We start from the raw sequence: 14,887 nt of genomic DNA, 5'->3' as shown, positions 1-14,887 counted from the left end.
TCATCTTTCAGGGGTTTAGTGCCCTTGCACAATGCTTGCTCGTATGGACATTATGAAGTAGCAGAGCTGCTGGTGAGACATGGTGCCTCAGTAAATGTGGCTGACCTATGGAAGTTCACACCTCTGCATGAAGCAGCAGCCAAAGGCAAATATGAGATTTGTAAACTGCTGTTAAAGGTATGTGGATTTCAATCTGAAAGACTTGTATATAGGCGTGGTAATTTTTTTCTGACCTCTTCATAAGATGCATTTAAGGGGATCTGATCGAATTTAGCACACTTTCCATTGCCTCTCAACATTCCTATCATTTATCTGTTTATCCATGTCTCGAATTTTATACAGACTTGTAACACCAAAAATTAAAGTTTTGACTTCCAGGTTAAAAATAATAAAGGGAGCTTTTATGGAGATATTACTATAGACCATACGATCATACGCACTCAATACAAAGAACGGATTTCAGATTAGTGGTCTGAATTTGAAATTTAAGGTCAACTAAATTAATATTCTCTTCATCAGACTTTGGAGTTTAGGGTCTTGTTTACTGCAACAATTACTATAAGAGGGCTGAATGCAAAGGAGTAAAAGTTATGTTACAGCTGTACAAAGCACTGGTTAGAACTTCTGCATTTGGTTCTGGGCATTGAACCTCGGGAAGAATATATTGACCTTGGAGGTAGTGTATTAAATATTCACAAGAATGATACTGGGGCTAGAAGAACTAAATTATAAGGACAGTTGGCATAGACGAGTCTTGTAGTCACTTGAATGTAGAAGATTAAGATGAGCCACGGAGTTAAAAGGGTAGATAAAGAGAAGCTATTTCCTCTAGTTGGGAAGTGTGGAACAAAGGGCATAACCTCATAAACTTTTATCCTTTCATCATGGCATTGCTGACCAGGCCAGCATTTATTGCGCGTCCTTAATTGCCCTTTAGAAGGTGGTCGTTAGCTGCTGCCTTGAACTGCTGCGGTTTGCCTGGTGAAGATACTCCATAGTGCTCTGATCTAGCAACATTGAAGAAATGACAATATGGTTCCAAGTCAAGGTTGTGAGTGACTTGGAGAAAACTTGCAGGTTGTGGTGTTCGCATGCATCTGTGCTGTTCTATGTGATCGAAGTTGTGGATTTAGAAGGTGCTGTTGAAAGAGTCTTCGTGAGTTGCTGCAATGCATCTTGTATACAGTACACACTGCTGCCACTGTGCGTCACTGTGTAGGAAGTGAATGTTTATGTGATGGATGGGATGCAAATCAAGCAGGCTGCTTTGTCCTGGATAGTGTCAAGCCTCTTGAGTATTTTGGAGCTGCATTCGTCCATGAAAGTGGAGAGTATTCCATCACACTCCTGACTTATAACTTGTAGATGGTGGACAGGCTTTGGGGAGTCAAGGAGGTGAGGTACTCGCTTCAGAAATTTCAGGAAAACTCCTTCAAAAAGCTATTACAGTTCGGTTGACTCAAAGTTAATTTACAAATTATCCCTAATCTAATTGAATGATGAAAGGCTGAAGGGTTGAATGGTCTGCAGCTGTTGCTAAGTGTTAACAATGGGTCTGTTATATAAAAGGAAGCTCATCTAAATGATATTATGATCACTTTAATTTTTCTCAGCATGGAGCTGATCCAACGAAGAAGAACAGAGATGGGAACACACCTCTGGATCTTGTGAAAGAAGGGGACACAGATATTCAGGACTTACTAAGAGGAGATGCTGCTCTGCTTGATGCTGCCAAGAAAGGATGCCTCGCAAGGGTACAGAAGTTGTGTACCCCAGAGAACATAAATTGCAGAGATACTCAAGGAAGGAACTCAACACCACTTCATCTTGCGGGTAAGACCTTGCCTAAATGTTCCATTGCTGATCCATTCTTTTTGCTAACCTTTTGTTTAATTGTTAGAGTATCCAATTCTTTTTTTTTCAATTAAGGGCCAATTCACTTATCCTGCCTTTTGGGTTGTGGGGGTGAGAGCCATGCAGACATGGGGGGAATGTAGGGCAGCACGTTGGCGCAGTGGGTTAGCATCGCGGTCTCACGGTGCCGAAGTCCCAGGTTCGATCCCGGCTCTGGGTCGCTATCTGTGTGGAGTTTGCACATTCTCCCCGTGTTTGCGTGGGTTTCGCCCCCACAACCCAAAAATGTGCAAACTAGGTGGATTGATTGATTGCCATGTTTCCCTACAATAGTAACCACTCTTCAAGGTTTATAAAGCTCTTTGGAGTGCCCTGCTGTGAAAGACAGTATATGAATGCAAATCCTTTTCTTTCTAGAATAAAATATTTAACAACAAATGGTTTAAGGAAAATAAAATCATTCCTTTTCAGTGGGTTTCAGATGGTGATTTCAGTGATGTTGAAACAGCCACGGTGGTAATCATGTACTAAAATCTGATTCAGCTGCTCTGACTACCTCTCATTTTCGCAGCCCCTAAACAACCTGTAAGAATAGACATTTAATGAATTTGCCTCTTCAGTGTATATTTTTTTAAAATTACTTTATCAGAGTTACAAAGCCAGAGCTCAAGAATGTGGACAGGGACAAACCCTAATCCAGCTCCTTTGCTGCTCCAAAAACCAATTCAAATTGAATCCAATTCGTGGTCCCCACAAGAGAGACATACCAGATCCAGGCATTACACTTGGCCTCACGCTCATCTTAGCCAAAAGGCCCAGAAGTGATCTCTTCAGAGTATGTTGATACTTATATTCATATGTCATCCACCTTGACCACAGATGCGCCCCTGATCAGGAAATTGAGGTTTGATTGTCAGGGAATGATCAGGAAGTTCCTGAAATAGCTAATTCTGCAAAACTTAACACAAGTACTAAAGATCTGAAAAATGTGTATATTGTAACATTTTTAATTAATCTGTTTATATTTGACAGCTGGCTATAATAATCTTGAGGTTGCTGATTATCTTCTGGAGCATGGTGCAGATGTCAATGCACAAGACAAAGGGGGCCTTATTCCCCTCCATAATGCAGCATCCTATGGGGTAAGAAAACACTCACTAATTTTCAAAAAACTCAAAAAGAGTTTGGATGGGTTCTCCCCAGCAGCTACCATCTATTCATATAGAAGGCACATGTGTCATCGGAATTGATGCTCAGTCTCGCTGGCTTTTTGGGCTTAATTGCAGTCTGGGGTTGATGAGGAAGTTCTTCTGTTTTTTTCCCTTAAGTTGGCCTAAGAATTTCTCTTTGCCTATCTAGAAAATTGCATGACAGAGAGGGATGAGAGGGGAGGATTGATAGGGCTAATACAGTAGTCCCCCTTTATAACGCGGGTGTTGGGGTCCAAGACCCCAACCCGCGTTGTATCCGAGCCGCGGATATCCATGATGGGGGTTTTAAATTTATTTAAAAATCTATGCATGCGCTTCCCATTGTGAGTCTACGGGGGGGCGGGGGGAGAGGTCAGACCCCCGTAGACTCACAATGGGAAGCGCTAGCATAGATTTTTAAATAAATTTAAAACCCCCATCGTGGATCCAATTAAAATTTCAGCGGCCGGCTCACTTTGATCCGGAGAAGGAAGCTGCTCTCACTGAAATCAGCCGGCCGCTGAAATTGACACTGCTGGCTGCTCTCTCCCTCCAATCCAACTTTTAAGTTTTAATGTTTCTGATTGGAGGGAGAGAGCAGCCGGCAGTGTCAATTTCTTTTTTTTTCCTCCGGCTCGCCCCCTCTCCCCCCACATCCTCCAACTAGACCCCTCTCCCCCCACACCCTCCGACTCGCCCCCTCTCCCCCCACATCCTCCAACTAGACCCCTCTCCCCCCACACCCTCCGACTCGCCCCCTCTCCCCCCACATCCTCCAACTAGACCCCTCTCCCCCCACACCCTCCGGCTCGCCCCCTCTCCCCCCACATCCTCCAACTAGACCCCTCTTCCCCCCCCCCCCCCCCCCCCCCCCCCCCACACCCTCCGGCTCGCCCCCTCTCCCCCAACACCCACTGGGCTCTGTCTCCTCCTCTCCCCTCCCCCCCACCTCACACCCTCCGGTTAGCCCCCTCTCCCCCACAATCTCCAAATAGCCCCCTCTCCCGCCACACACTCCTGCTCGCCCCCTCTTCCCCCCCCCCCCACACCCTCCGGCTCGCCCCCTCTCCCCCACACCCTCCTGCTCTCCCCCACAGCGTCCAGCTCGCCCCCTCTCCCCCCACACCCTCTGGCTCGCCCCCTCCCCACACCCTCCGGCTCGCCCCCTCCCCACACCCTCTCCTCCCCCGTCCCCCAACACCCGCAGGGCCCTCCTCTCTCCCCCAACACCCGCAGGGCCGCCCTCCTCTCTCCCCCAACACTCGCAGGGGGGGTCTCCCCCACACCCCCAGGTGGGTCCCCCCCACACCCGCAGGGGGGTCCCCCCCACACCCGCCCCCCCTCCTCTCCTGCCCCCCTCCTCTCCCCCAACACCCGCCCCCCCTCCTCTCCCCAAACACCCGCCCCCCCCCCTCTCCCCCCCCCCAAACACCCCCCCCTCCTCTCCCCCCCCAACACCCGCCCCCCCCTCCTCTCCCCCCCAACACCCGCCCCCCCCCTCCTCTCCCCCCCAACACCGCCCCCCCCTCCTCTCCCCCCCAACACCCGCCCCCCCTCTTCTCCCCCCCCACACCCGCCCCCCTCCTCTCCCCCCACACCCGCCCCCCTCCTCCCCCCCACACCCGCCCCCCCTCCTCTCCCCCCACACCCGCCCCCCTCCTCTCCCCCAACACCCGCCCCCCCCTCTTCTCCCCCCCCAACACCCGCCCCCCTCTCTCTCCCCCCCAACACCCGCCCCCCCTCTTCTCCCCCCCAACACCCCGCCCCCCCTCTTCTCCCCCCCAACACCCGCCCCCCCCTCTTCTCCCCCCCCAACACCCGCCCCCCTCTTCTCCCCCCCCAACACCCGCCCCCCTCTTCTCCCCCCCCCAACACCCGCCCCCCCTCTTCTCCCCCCCAACACCCGCCCCCCTCCTCTCCCCCCCCTCCTCTCCCCCAACACCCTCCCCCCCCTCTTCTCCCCCCCCAACACCCGCCCCCCTCTTCTCCCCCCCCCAACAACCCGCCCCCCTCTTCTCCCCCCCCAACACCCGCCCCCCCCTCTTCTACCCCCCCAACACCCCTCCCCCCCCCTCTTCTCCCCCCCAACACCCGCCCCCCCTCTTCTCTCCCCCCCCTCTTCTCCCCCCCCAACACCCGCCCCCCCTCTTCTCCCCCCCCAACACCCGCCCCCCTCTTCTCCCCCCCCAACACCCGCCCCCCCTCTTCTACCCCCCCAACACCCGCCCCCCCCTCTTCTCCCCCCAACACCCGCCCCCCCCTCTTCTCTCCCCCCCCCTCTTCTCCCCCCCCAACACCCGCCCCCCTCTTCTCCCCCCCCAAAAACCCGCCCCCCCTCTTCTCCCCCCCAACACCCACCCCCCCTCTTCTCCCCCCCAACACCCGCCCCCCCTCTTCTCCCCCCCAACACCCGCCCCCCTCTTCTCCCCCCCAACACCCGCCCCCCCTCTTCTACCCCCCCAACACCCGCCCCCCCCTCTTCTCCCCCCTTCTCCCCCCCCAACACCCGCCCCCCTCTTCTCCCCCCCCAACACCCGCCCCCCTCTTCTCCCCCCCAACACCCGCCCCCCCCTCTTCTCCCCCCCCCTCTTCTCCCCCCCTCTTCTTCCCCCCCTCTTCTCTCCCCCCCCTCTTCTCCCCCCCTCTTCCCCCCCCCCTCTTCTCCCCCCCCCTCTTCTCCCCCCCCCTCTTCTCCCCCCCCCCCCTTCTCCCCCCCCTCTTCTCCCCCCCCCTCTTCTCCCCCCCCCGCCCCCAAACACCCGCCCCCCCCCCCCAACACCCGCCCCCCCCCCCCCTCGGCAGTGTCAATTTCAGCGGCCGGCTGATTATTTCAGTGAGAGCAGCTTCCCTCTCCGGATCAAAGTGAGCCGGCCGCTGAAATTGACACTGCCCGCTGCTCTCTCCCTCCAATCAGAAACATTAAAACTTAAAAGTTGGATTGGAGGAAGAGAGCAGCCAGCAGTGTCAATTTCAGCGGCCGGCTGATTATTTCAGTGAGAGCAGCTTCCCTCTCCGGATCAAAGTGAGCCGGCCGCTGAAATTGACACAACTGACAGTTGGGGTCCATCAGCCCCCCCGCGGTATATCACGAACCGCGGTATTGCGGAGCGCGGTATAACGGGGGACTACTGTAGTGTGCAGGTGTTACACCTCACGAGGATGAAGCAAGCTTGACGGACAAGCTGCTATTTGTCCTTTTTAACACATTTGTCTAACTTAGATGTTAGTAACCGTTTAAGTCAAGGAAATGGAGCAGAAATGCAATTGTGAAGTCTACAGACCAGTAAATAGATTGAAAAATCAGAAATAGATAAAGGATGGCAAACTCTATTTTGGTTTTTGATTGTAACCTACCTGATTTTTTTCTTAAAGAAAACAATGACAAAAGCTATGAAGTTAAATGTTCCCATTGTTTGTAGCCTCAAAGGGATAAAGCCTACATTGATATTCCTGATTTTCACTGTCGAATGTTGCAACACAGAAGGAGACCATTCAGTCTATTGAGTCGCCAGTGTGTGATCTCAGAATTTGCATCACAGTTGCAGCATTTGGCCGATTGCAGCTTTGCTGTCGCCATTGCTTCGGCTTGAACAATTTAGTCCCATCCCTTTTCCAATATTCTTTTTCAGATGTGATATTGTAATATAGGTAAAGTTATATTTTTAAGGCCCTATTTTGCTTTCATTTCAGCATGTGGATATAGCAGCGCTTTTAATCAAATATAACACCTGTGTCAATGCAACTGATAAATGGGCCTTCACTCCATTGCATGAAGCGGCACAGAAAGGAAGGACACAACTTTGTGCTCTGCTACTGGCTCATGGGGCGGACCCTACCATGAAGAACCAGGAAGGCCAGACTCCTTTAGATTTGGCTACAGTATGTTCTAATTTCAAAACTGTAACAAGTATTTGATGATTTTCATTTTGTTTGTATGTTTGTTATTGATGATAGGAGCTGTATAAGCGGATAGTTAATATTTTCAAACTTTTAATGTGTTAAAATATCTGATGCTCTGCACTTATAAAATGTCCTTGTTTTTTCTTTCTTCAGGCTGATGATATCAGGGCCTTGCTCATTGATGCTATGCCACCAGAAGCCCTCCCGAGTTGTTATAAACCTCAGGCAACTGTTGTTAGTGCAGCAGTGATCTCTCCAGCCTCAACTCCGTCTTGTTTGTCTGCTGCTAGCAGTATCGATAACCTGACTGGCCCACTTGCAGAGCTAGCTGTTAGTGGTGCCTCAGGTGCAGCTGATGGAGCTACTGGCACTGAGAGAAAAGAAGGGGAAGGTAGGCTGACTGAAACAAATGTTGTTATGCCAATTTTGGGGAAAGTCTCTCACATTTGTGCTTTCAGGAAAGATCGTGACAGTCTCTGATTTATGCAGGATGCTTTATTTGAAAAGATCACCGGAATACTATATACCGTTGGATAAAACGACCTAGCAACTGTGAATTTCTCCTCTAAACGCGAAAAGGAGAATTATTTTGTGCCTAGCCATACCTGAAATTTCTGTCAAGCTGTACTTCTGCTAAGTACAGTTAATTTAGTTAACCTGACCAGAATTACCAAGTAAAGGACCACAATTCCAATCAATTACTTATTGAAAGCCATGAGCTTGTCATCATGATTTTGATTAACCATGATGGATTTGACTGAGGAGTTGTATTCGCTGCCTGGCATTGTACACCAAGTCATCTACAAACGCATTTTTTTAAAAAATTTGTTCCCAAAATTTTAGCAATATTGGCATGGCCATGTTTATCCCTAGTTGTCCTCGAAAGATGGTGGGAGACCATGAGCCCACTGGTGTTCCACTTGGTTTCATTAGGGAATTTTAGTGTCTGGTGACATTGAAGGAACATGGATATATGTCCAAGTCAGGATGCTGCATGGCTTGGAGGAGAACTTGAAAGTGATGTTCCCATGACATTCCTGCCCTGGTTCTCAGTGAAGGTACTTGAGGAGCTGATTTGTTGCAGCGCATTTTGTAGGTGCTGCAACCTCAGCACACTGGTGATGGAGACGATCGCTGTTCAGATTGCTGACTGTTTTTGCTCTTCCCTGGATGTTGTTAATCTTTCAACTATTGGAGATTCATACATCCAGGCGAGTGGTCAGTATACATCACACTCTTATGCACTTGTCTATGCTGGAGAGACATTGAGAGGTCAGGTGGTGAACAATATTCTCTCAACTGCACAGCCCTGCAGAAACCCAAAGGTTCCCACGCAGGCCACATAAAAGTCATGCCCTTTAAATTGCTGTGCATGCACACCAGTGCAAAATAATTTAAAGGGCCTGTTAAACAAATCAGCCAAACACAGCCAAATAAAGGATACTTTGGAGAAAAGCACATTGTATCCTGCCCCTCTCTTGCTCTTGTAACCATTCTCTTTCAATTTTTACATGTACTGAATGTTGGATGGCACAAGGCAGTGGTTAGCATTGCTGCCTACGGCGCTGAGGACCCGGGTTCGAATCCCAGCTCTGGGTCACTGTGCGTGTGGAGTTTGCACATTCTCCCTGTGTTTGCATGGGTTTCACCCCCACAACCCAAAGATGTGCTAGGTAGGTGGATTGGCCACACTAAATTGCCCCTTAATTGGAAAAAAAACTAATTGGGTACTCTAAATGTAAAAAAAACAAATGCTGAATGCCTGAAATTCAATTGTTGTCAAAGCAATGAAATTGCATCTCCGGGTAACTAATCCAGGCGTACATCATTATACCGTTCATTGATAGGAAACTCTAGCTATCTATTAAGGGGTTCGCAGAAGATTCCAGGCACAATTGGGAAGTGGAGCAGGGAGTTCTGGTAACATGGCCAATGTTTTGTTGCTGTGCGCAAACATTGCTGTGTGCCAGGTGTCCTCCTCCATGTGAAGTGATTTAGTATGATTGTAGCTATAATTAAATGTTGCAATAATGCAGATTAATTTTTCCATTATACATTTAATGTTTATGCATTTAATTTGATGTTGAAAAATATGAACGGTTGTATTTTCTTTCAGTTACTGTACTTGACATGAACATAAACCAGTTCCTCAAAAGTCTAGGCTTGGAACACCTGCGGGATATTTTTGAAAGGGAACAGGTAAGTGAAAATCTAAACATAAATACTCAGCAGGTCAAGAGGTATTTGTGGCGTGAGGAACAGATAATATTTCTGTAAAATCTTTCTGTAGAACAGGAAAAGGTTTGAAGCAAGTACAGAAGCAGGAAATGTATGTGGGGCTGCAGAACAAAAGGGGTGAGGTCTGAAAGGCAGGAGAGATTAAATGACAAAAGGGGTGGTGGTGTATGGTAGAATGAGATGGTAACGTGACAAGTAAAGAAACAAAAGATGGATCTAGGAATGGCTTAATCAAAATAGCAGTCACCTCACCTCACCAACAGCAAGAATTGGGGGCAGAGGCTATAATCTGAAATTGTCGGGTGGCACGGTTCGATCCCGGCTTCGGATGACTGTCTGTGTGGAGTTTGCACATTCTCCCATGTTCGCGTGAGTCTCACTCCCACAATTCAAAAAGATGTGCAGGGTAGGTGGATTGGCCGTGCTAAATTACCCCTTAATTGGGAAAAAATAATTGGGCGCGCTTAAAAAAAAAAATCTGAAATTGTTGAACTCCATGTTGTGTTCAGAAGACTATGAAATGCCTAATTGAAAGATGAAGTGATGTTCCTCGACCTTACATTGAGCTTCATTAGAAGGCCCAAGGACAGAGATTAGATTAGGAGTGGGATGACAAATTCAAAAGAGAGACAAATAGAAGCTTGGGCCCATGTGCACTCAGCACATTGTTCTGTAAAACGATCACTTAATCTGCCTTGGTCCCCCAATGTAAAGGAGACTATATGGTGAGCAGCATATTTGGCATACTAAACCAAATGAAGTGCAAATAAATCACTCTTTCACCCGGAAGTAGTGTGTGGGGCCCTGAAAAGTGGGAAAGGGGGAGGTAAAAATGCACGTGTTGCATCTCCTGGACTTGCACAGGATGGTACTGTGAAAAGTGAATGAGTTTTTGGAGATAAGTGAGGAGGAAACAAAGATGTCACAGAACCAGTGGTGTCTTGGAAGGTGAAAATCAAAGCTTTTTTAGCTTGGGAATGACATTTAAAATTTGAATAGCTGCTTTCTCAGCTCCAGGTTTGATGATATGCTGAAATTTTCAGATCAGTTTGGATGTGCTGGCAGACATGGGACATGAGGAGCTCAAAGAAATTGGAATTAATGCCTACGGGCACCGTCATAAATTAATCAAAGGTGTCGAACGGCTGCTTGGGGGACAGCAAGGTAAAGTAAATTAGTAAAATGCTGGCTTATTCTAAGTTGGAAACGATAATATTTTGAGTAGCTGCTGAACAGAATTTTAAAACTACATGCCTAACCTTTGACTCGGGAAACTGATGTGTGTAGGTCTGAAACTCTTCACCTCACTAATTGTCGAATGCCTTGTTGAATAAGAATTATTTCAACCAAAATTTAAACTGATGAGTATAGCCTATTCCTATTATTTTGTTTCAGTTGTCTCTTAGGCGGAGTTGGTTACATTTTAGTATTAAGTGTGTAACATAAAATCAGCAAGTCTCAATGTTACCAGCCAGTGGAATGTTGTATTGGTAGTCAAGTGCATTAGTGAGATCAAACCTAGGTACAGTACTGTGTTCAGTTTTGGTCACCTTACTTAAGGAAATATATACTTGCACTGGAAACAGTTCAGAGAAGGTTGACTCAGCTTATTCCTGGCCTTATGGGCTTGTCCTATGAGGAAGAGTTGAACAGGTTGTGCTTATACTCTTTTGGAGTTCAGAAGAATGTACGGTGATCTTATTGAAACATACAAGATTCTGAGGGGGCTTGACAGAGTAGATGCTGAAAGGATGTTTCCCCTCATGGGGGAATCTAGAACAAGAGCACAGTTTTAAGATGAGAAATTTCTTCTCTGAGGGTCATTGGTGTTTGGAATTTCTTCCCCAACAAATACCAGAGGATGGGTCATTGAATATGTTCATTCTGAGTTATTTTGATTTTGCATTAACAAGAGTTGAAGGTTACGGGGAACAGGTAGGAAGTGGAATTAAGACCATAATCAGGGCAGCCATGAACTTATTGAATGGCAGAGCAAGCTCAAAGAACCAAATAGCGTACTGCTGCTCCTATTTCTTTTGTTCTTGTGCTCTTACTAAATGATTTTCTTCCCTTTTAATCATTAAATCTGCTCCCTATACCAGAACCTCATTTGACTTTAAGGACACCTCTTACAGAGGAGCTTGTCTAGTCCTGATTGGTTCTGGGCTATGCCATGTTTTACTTTTCCCAATGTCTTGACATGTCTGTTCACTATTGTGAAACCACCTGTGCCTAATGGCTGTTTTTGTGCACCGTAAGATTGCTGGTTGAATTTAATCAGCTAATATTGATTGCCATCTTCCCAGGTGCAAATCCTTATCTGACTTTCCATTGTGCTAGCCAAGGAACCATTCTTATTGATCTCGCACCAGATGACAAAGAGTACCAGTCTGTGGAAGAGGAGGTACTGTTAACTTTATACCCAGTGGGTTTTGTTCAAAGTTCAATAATTCATGCTCTGGATTTCCCTCTATAAACTTCTCTCTATCTCACTCAACTCCTTTAAGGCCCTGATTGAAATCAATCCCTATGACCAAATTTTTAGTCAACCCATCTAATATTTCTTTTGACTGAGTACCCATCTTTTCATTATGTTTGAGTGCTATTGCTTTTTTTCAGATATCAAGGTATTATATAATTGTACGTTGATTTATTATGGTTCTGTAGTTCACTGCATATGTCCCTTTAAACCATGCGGCTAATTCAAGTTCATACCCGGTGTGCAGTACTCTTGTGTTATGACCTCCTCATCAGGTGTGCATCTGCAATAATCAAATAACTTTGCGAATAGTTCAGAGTGCCATGCACATTTTTTAACTTTAACAAATCTGTGTCAAATGTTGGAAAACGACATCAAAACTTAAGCATGCAACGTCAACTTTCAAAGTTCTAGTGTTTAGGTGGGCAGCACGGTAGCATAGTGGGTAGCACTGTTGCTTCACAGCTCCAGGGTCCCAGGTTCAATTTCTGGCTTGGGTCACTGTCTGTGTGGAGTCTGCATGTTCTCCCTGTGTCTGCGTGGGTTTCATCCGGGTGCTCCGGTTTCCTCCTGTTTTATTTTATCAGTTCTGACTAAAGTACTTTCTTAATTTTTAAAAAAATTTTGTAAATATAATAATCCAAATTTAAAAAGCTCTATATTCTTGGTTGTTCGCACGTTCACTAATCCAAAAAAAGATGTGCACATATTGCTGCTATTGTTTTGCCTCATTGTTCAAAGTGTGATTTGCTTGCTAAATATATATTTGAAAATGAAAAATGAAATGAAAATCGCTTATTGTCACGAGTAGGCTTCAGCGAAGTTACTGTGAAAAGCCCCTAGTCGCCACATTCAGGCGCCTGTCCGGGGAGGCGGCAGGCCTCTCTCCCTGCTATCTAAACCTATACACGCAAGTTCGCATTGCCGTTGCGCTCTTGCCCACCTTCCCTCCTGCCCTCTTCTACCCTCGCCACCACTCCTCTGTGACTCCCACCGCATCTCCAACCCTTATCCCTCTCTCACCCCCTTTTTAGCCCTTCGCCGTCTCTCCTACCCCGGCCGTCTTTATCCCTCTCTCTCCCCCGGCCTCACTCTATCTCTCTCTCTCTCTCTCTCTCTGCCATCTCTCTCTCTCTCTCCTCCGTCTCTCTTCTCTCCCCTGCCATCTCTCTCTCTCCCGCCGTCACTCTATCTGTCCCCGCCGTCTCTCTCTCTCTGCCCGCTGTCTCTCTCTCTCTCTCTCTTTCTCTCTCTCTATCCCACGCCGTCTCTCTCTCTCTCCCCGCCGTCTCTCTCCCCCGGCCGTCTCTCTCCCCCGGCCGTCTCTCTCTCCCCCGGCCGTCTCTCTCTCCCCCGGCCGTCTCTCTCTCCCCCGGCCGTCTCTCTCTCCCCCGGCCGTCTCTCTCTCCCCCGGCCGTCTCTCTCTCCCCCGGCCGTCTCTCTCTCCCCCCGCCGTCTCTCTCTCCCCCCGCCGTCTCTCTCTCCCCCCGCCGTCTCTCTCTCCCCCGGCCGTCTCTCTCTCCCCCGGCCGTCTCTCTCTCCCCCGGCCGTCTCTCTCTCCCCCGGCCGTCTCTCTCTCCCCCCGCCGTCTCTCTCTCCCCCGCCGTCTCTCTCTCCCCCCCGCCGTCTCTCTCTCCCCCCGCCGTCTCTCTCTCCCCCCGCCGTCTCTCTCTCCCCCCGCCGTCTCTCTCTCCCCCCGCCGTCTCTCTCTCCCCCCGCCGTCTCTCTCTCCCCCCGCCGTCTCTCTCTCCCCCCGCCGTCTCTCTCTCCCCCCGCCGTCTCTCTCTCCCCCCCGCCGTCTCTCTCTCCCCCCGCCGTCTCTCTCTCCCCCCGCCGTCTCTCTCTCCCCCCGCCGTCTCTCTCTCCCCCCGCCGTCTCTCTCTCCCCCCGCCGTCTCTCTCTCCCCCCGCCGTCTCTCTCTCCCCCCCGCCGTCTCTCTCTCCCCCCGCCGTCTCTCTCCCCCCGCCGTCTCTCTCTCCCCCCGCCGTCTCTCTCTCCCCCCGCCGTCTCTCTCTCCCCCCGCCGTCTCTCTCTCCCCCCGCCGTCTCTCTCTCCCCCCGCCGTCTCTCTCTCCCCCCGCCGTCTCTCTCTCCCCCCGCCGTCTCTCTCTCCCCCCGCCGTCTCTCTCTCTCTCTCCCCGCCGACTCTCTCTCTCTCTCCCCGCCGACTCTCTCTCTCTCTCCCCGCCGACTCTCTCTCTCTCTCCCCGCCGACTCTCTCTCTCTCTCCCCGCCGACTCTCTCTCTCTCTCCCCGCCGACTCTCTCTCTCTCTCCCCGCCGACTCTCTCTCTCTCTCTCTCCCCGCCGACTCTCACTCTCTCTCCCCGCCGACTCTCTCTCTCTCTCCCCGCCGACTCTCTCTCTCTCTCCCCGCCGACTCTCTCTCTCTCTCCCCGCCGACTCTCTCTCTCTCTCCCCCGCCGACTCTCTCTCTCTCCCGCCGACTCTCTCTCTCTCTCTCTCTCTCTCCCGCCGACTCTCTCTCTCTCTCTCTCTCTCTCTCTCTCCCGCCGACTCTCTCTCTCTCTCTCTCTCCCGCCGACTCTCTCTCTCTCCCGCCGACTCTCTCTTCCCCTCCTGCAGGTCCCCTCTCGTGTCACCCCGCCCTCTCTCGTCTCCACCCCCCAGGCCCTCTCTTCTCCACCCTCCCCACCCTCTCTTGTATGCACCCTCTCTCGTCTCCACCCCCCGCCCTCACTCGTCTCCACCCCCCGCCCTCACTCGTCTCCACCCCCCGCCCTCACTCGTCTCCACCCCCCGCCCTCACTCGTCTCCACCCCCCGCCCTCACTCGTCTCCACCCCCCGCCCTCACTCGTCTCCACCCCCCGCCCTCACTCGTCTCCACCCCCCGCCCTCACTCGTCTCCACCCCCCGCCCTCACTCGTCTCCACCCCCCGCCCTCACTCGTCTCCACCCCCCGCCCTCACTCGTCTCCACCCCCCGCCCTCACTCGTCTCCACCCCCCGCCCTCACTCGTCTCCACCCCCCGCCCTCACTCGTCTCCACCCCCCGCCCTCACTCGTCTCCACCCCCCGCCCTCACTCGTCTCCACCCCCCGCCCTCACTCGTCTCCACCCCCCGCCCTCACTCGTCTCCACCCCCCGCCCTCACTCGTCTCCACCCCCCGCCCTCACTCGTCTCCACCCCCCGCCCTCACTCGTCTCCACCCCCCGCCCTCACTCGTCTCCACCCCCCGCCCTCACTCGTCTCCACCACCCGCCCGC

At 50.7% G+C, this 14,887-nt stretch overlaps 1 protein-coding gene across 3 annotated transcripts in view; it reads left to right on the top strand.

The window, feature by feature from the left end:
* tnksa (tankyrase, TRF1-interacting ankyrin-related ADP-ribose polymerase a) overlaps nt 1-14,887 on the top strand; it is a 181,252-nt gene that overhangs the window by 146,996 nt on the left and 19,369 nt on the right. For 2 of the 3 annotated variants that reach the window (XM_038804500.1, XM_038804499.1), the window contains 8 exons: nt 12-177; nt 1,614-1,833; nt 2,887-2,996; nt 6,735-6,923; nt 7,098-7,335; nt 9,061-9,143; nt 10,226-10,346; nt 11,489-11,586. In XM_038804500.1, the coding sequence (XP_038660428.1) occupies nt 12-177; nt 1,614-1,833; nt 2,887-2,996; nt 6,735-6,923; nt 7,098-7,335; nt 9,061-9,143; nt 10,226-10,346; nt 11,489-11,586 (1,225 nt within the window). The remainder of the gene's footprint in view (nt 1-11; nt 178-1,613; nt 1,834-2,886; nt 2,997-6,734; nt 6,924-7,097; nt 7,336-9,060; nt 9,144-10,225; nt 10,347-11,488; nt 11,587-14,887) is intronic. The other variant, XR_005461565.1, reaches the window with a different exon arrangement.

Source organism: Scyliorhinus canicula, chromosome 8 (genome assembly GCF_902713615.1).
Source record: "Scyliorhinus canicula chromosome 8, sScyCan1.1, whole genome shotgun sequence".
NCBI classification, from domain to species: domain Eukaryota; kingdom Metazoa; phylum Chordata; class Chondrichthyes; order Carcharhiniformes; family Scyliorhinidae; genus Scyliorhinus; species Scyliorhinus canicula.
This window is presented reverse-complemented; position numbering and strand designations above follow the sequence as displayed.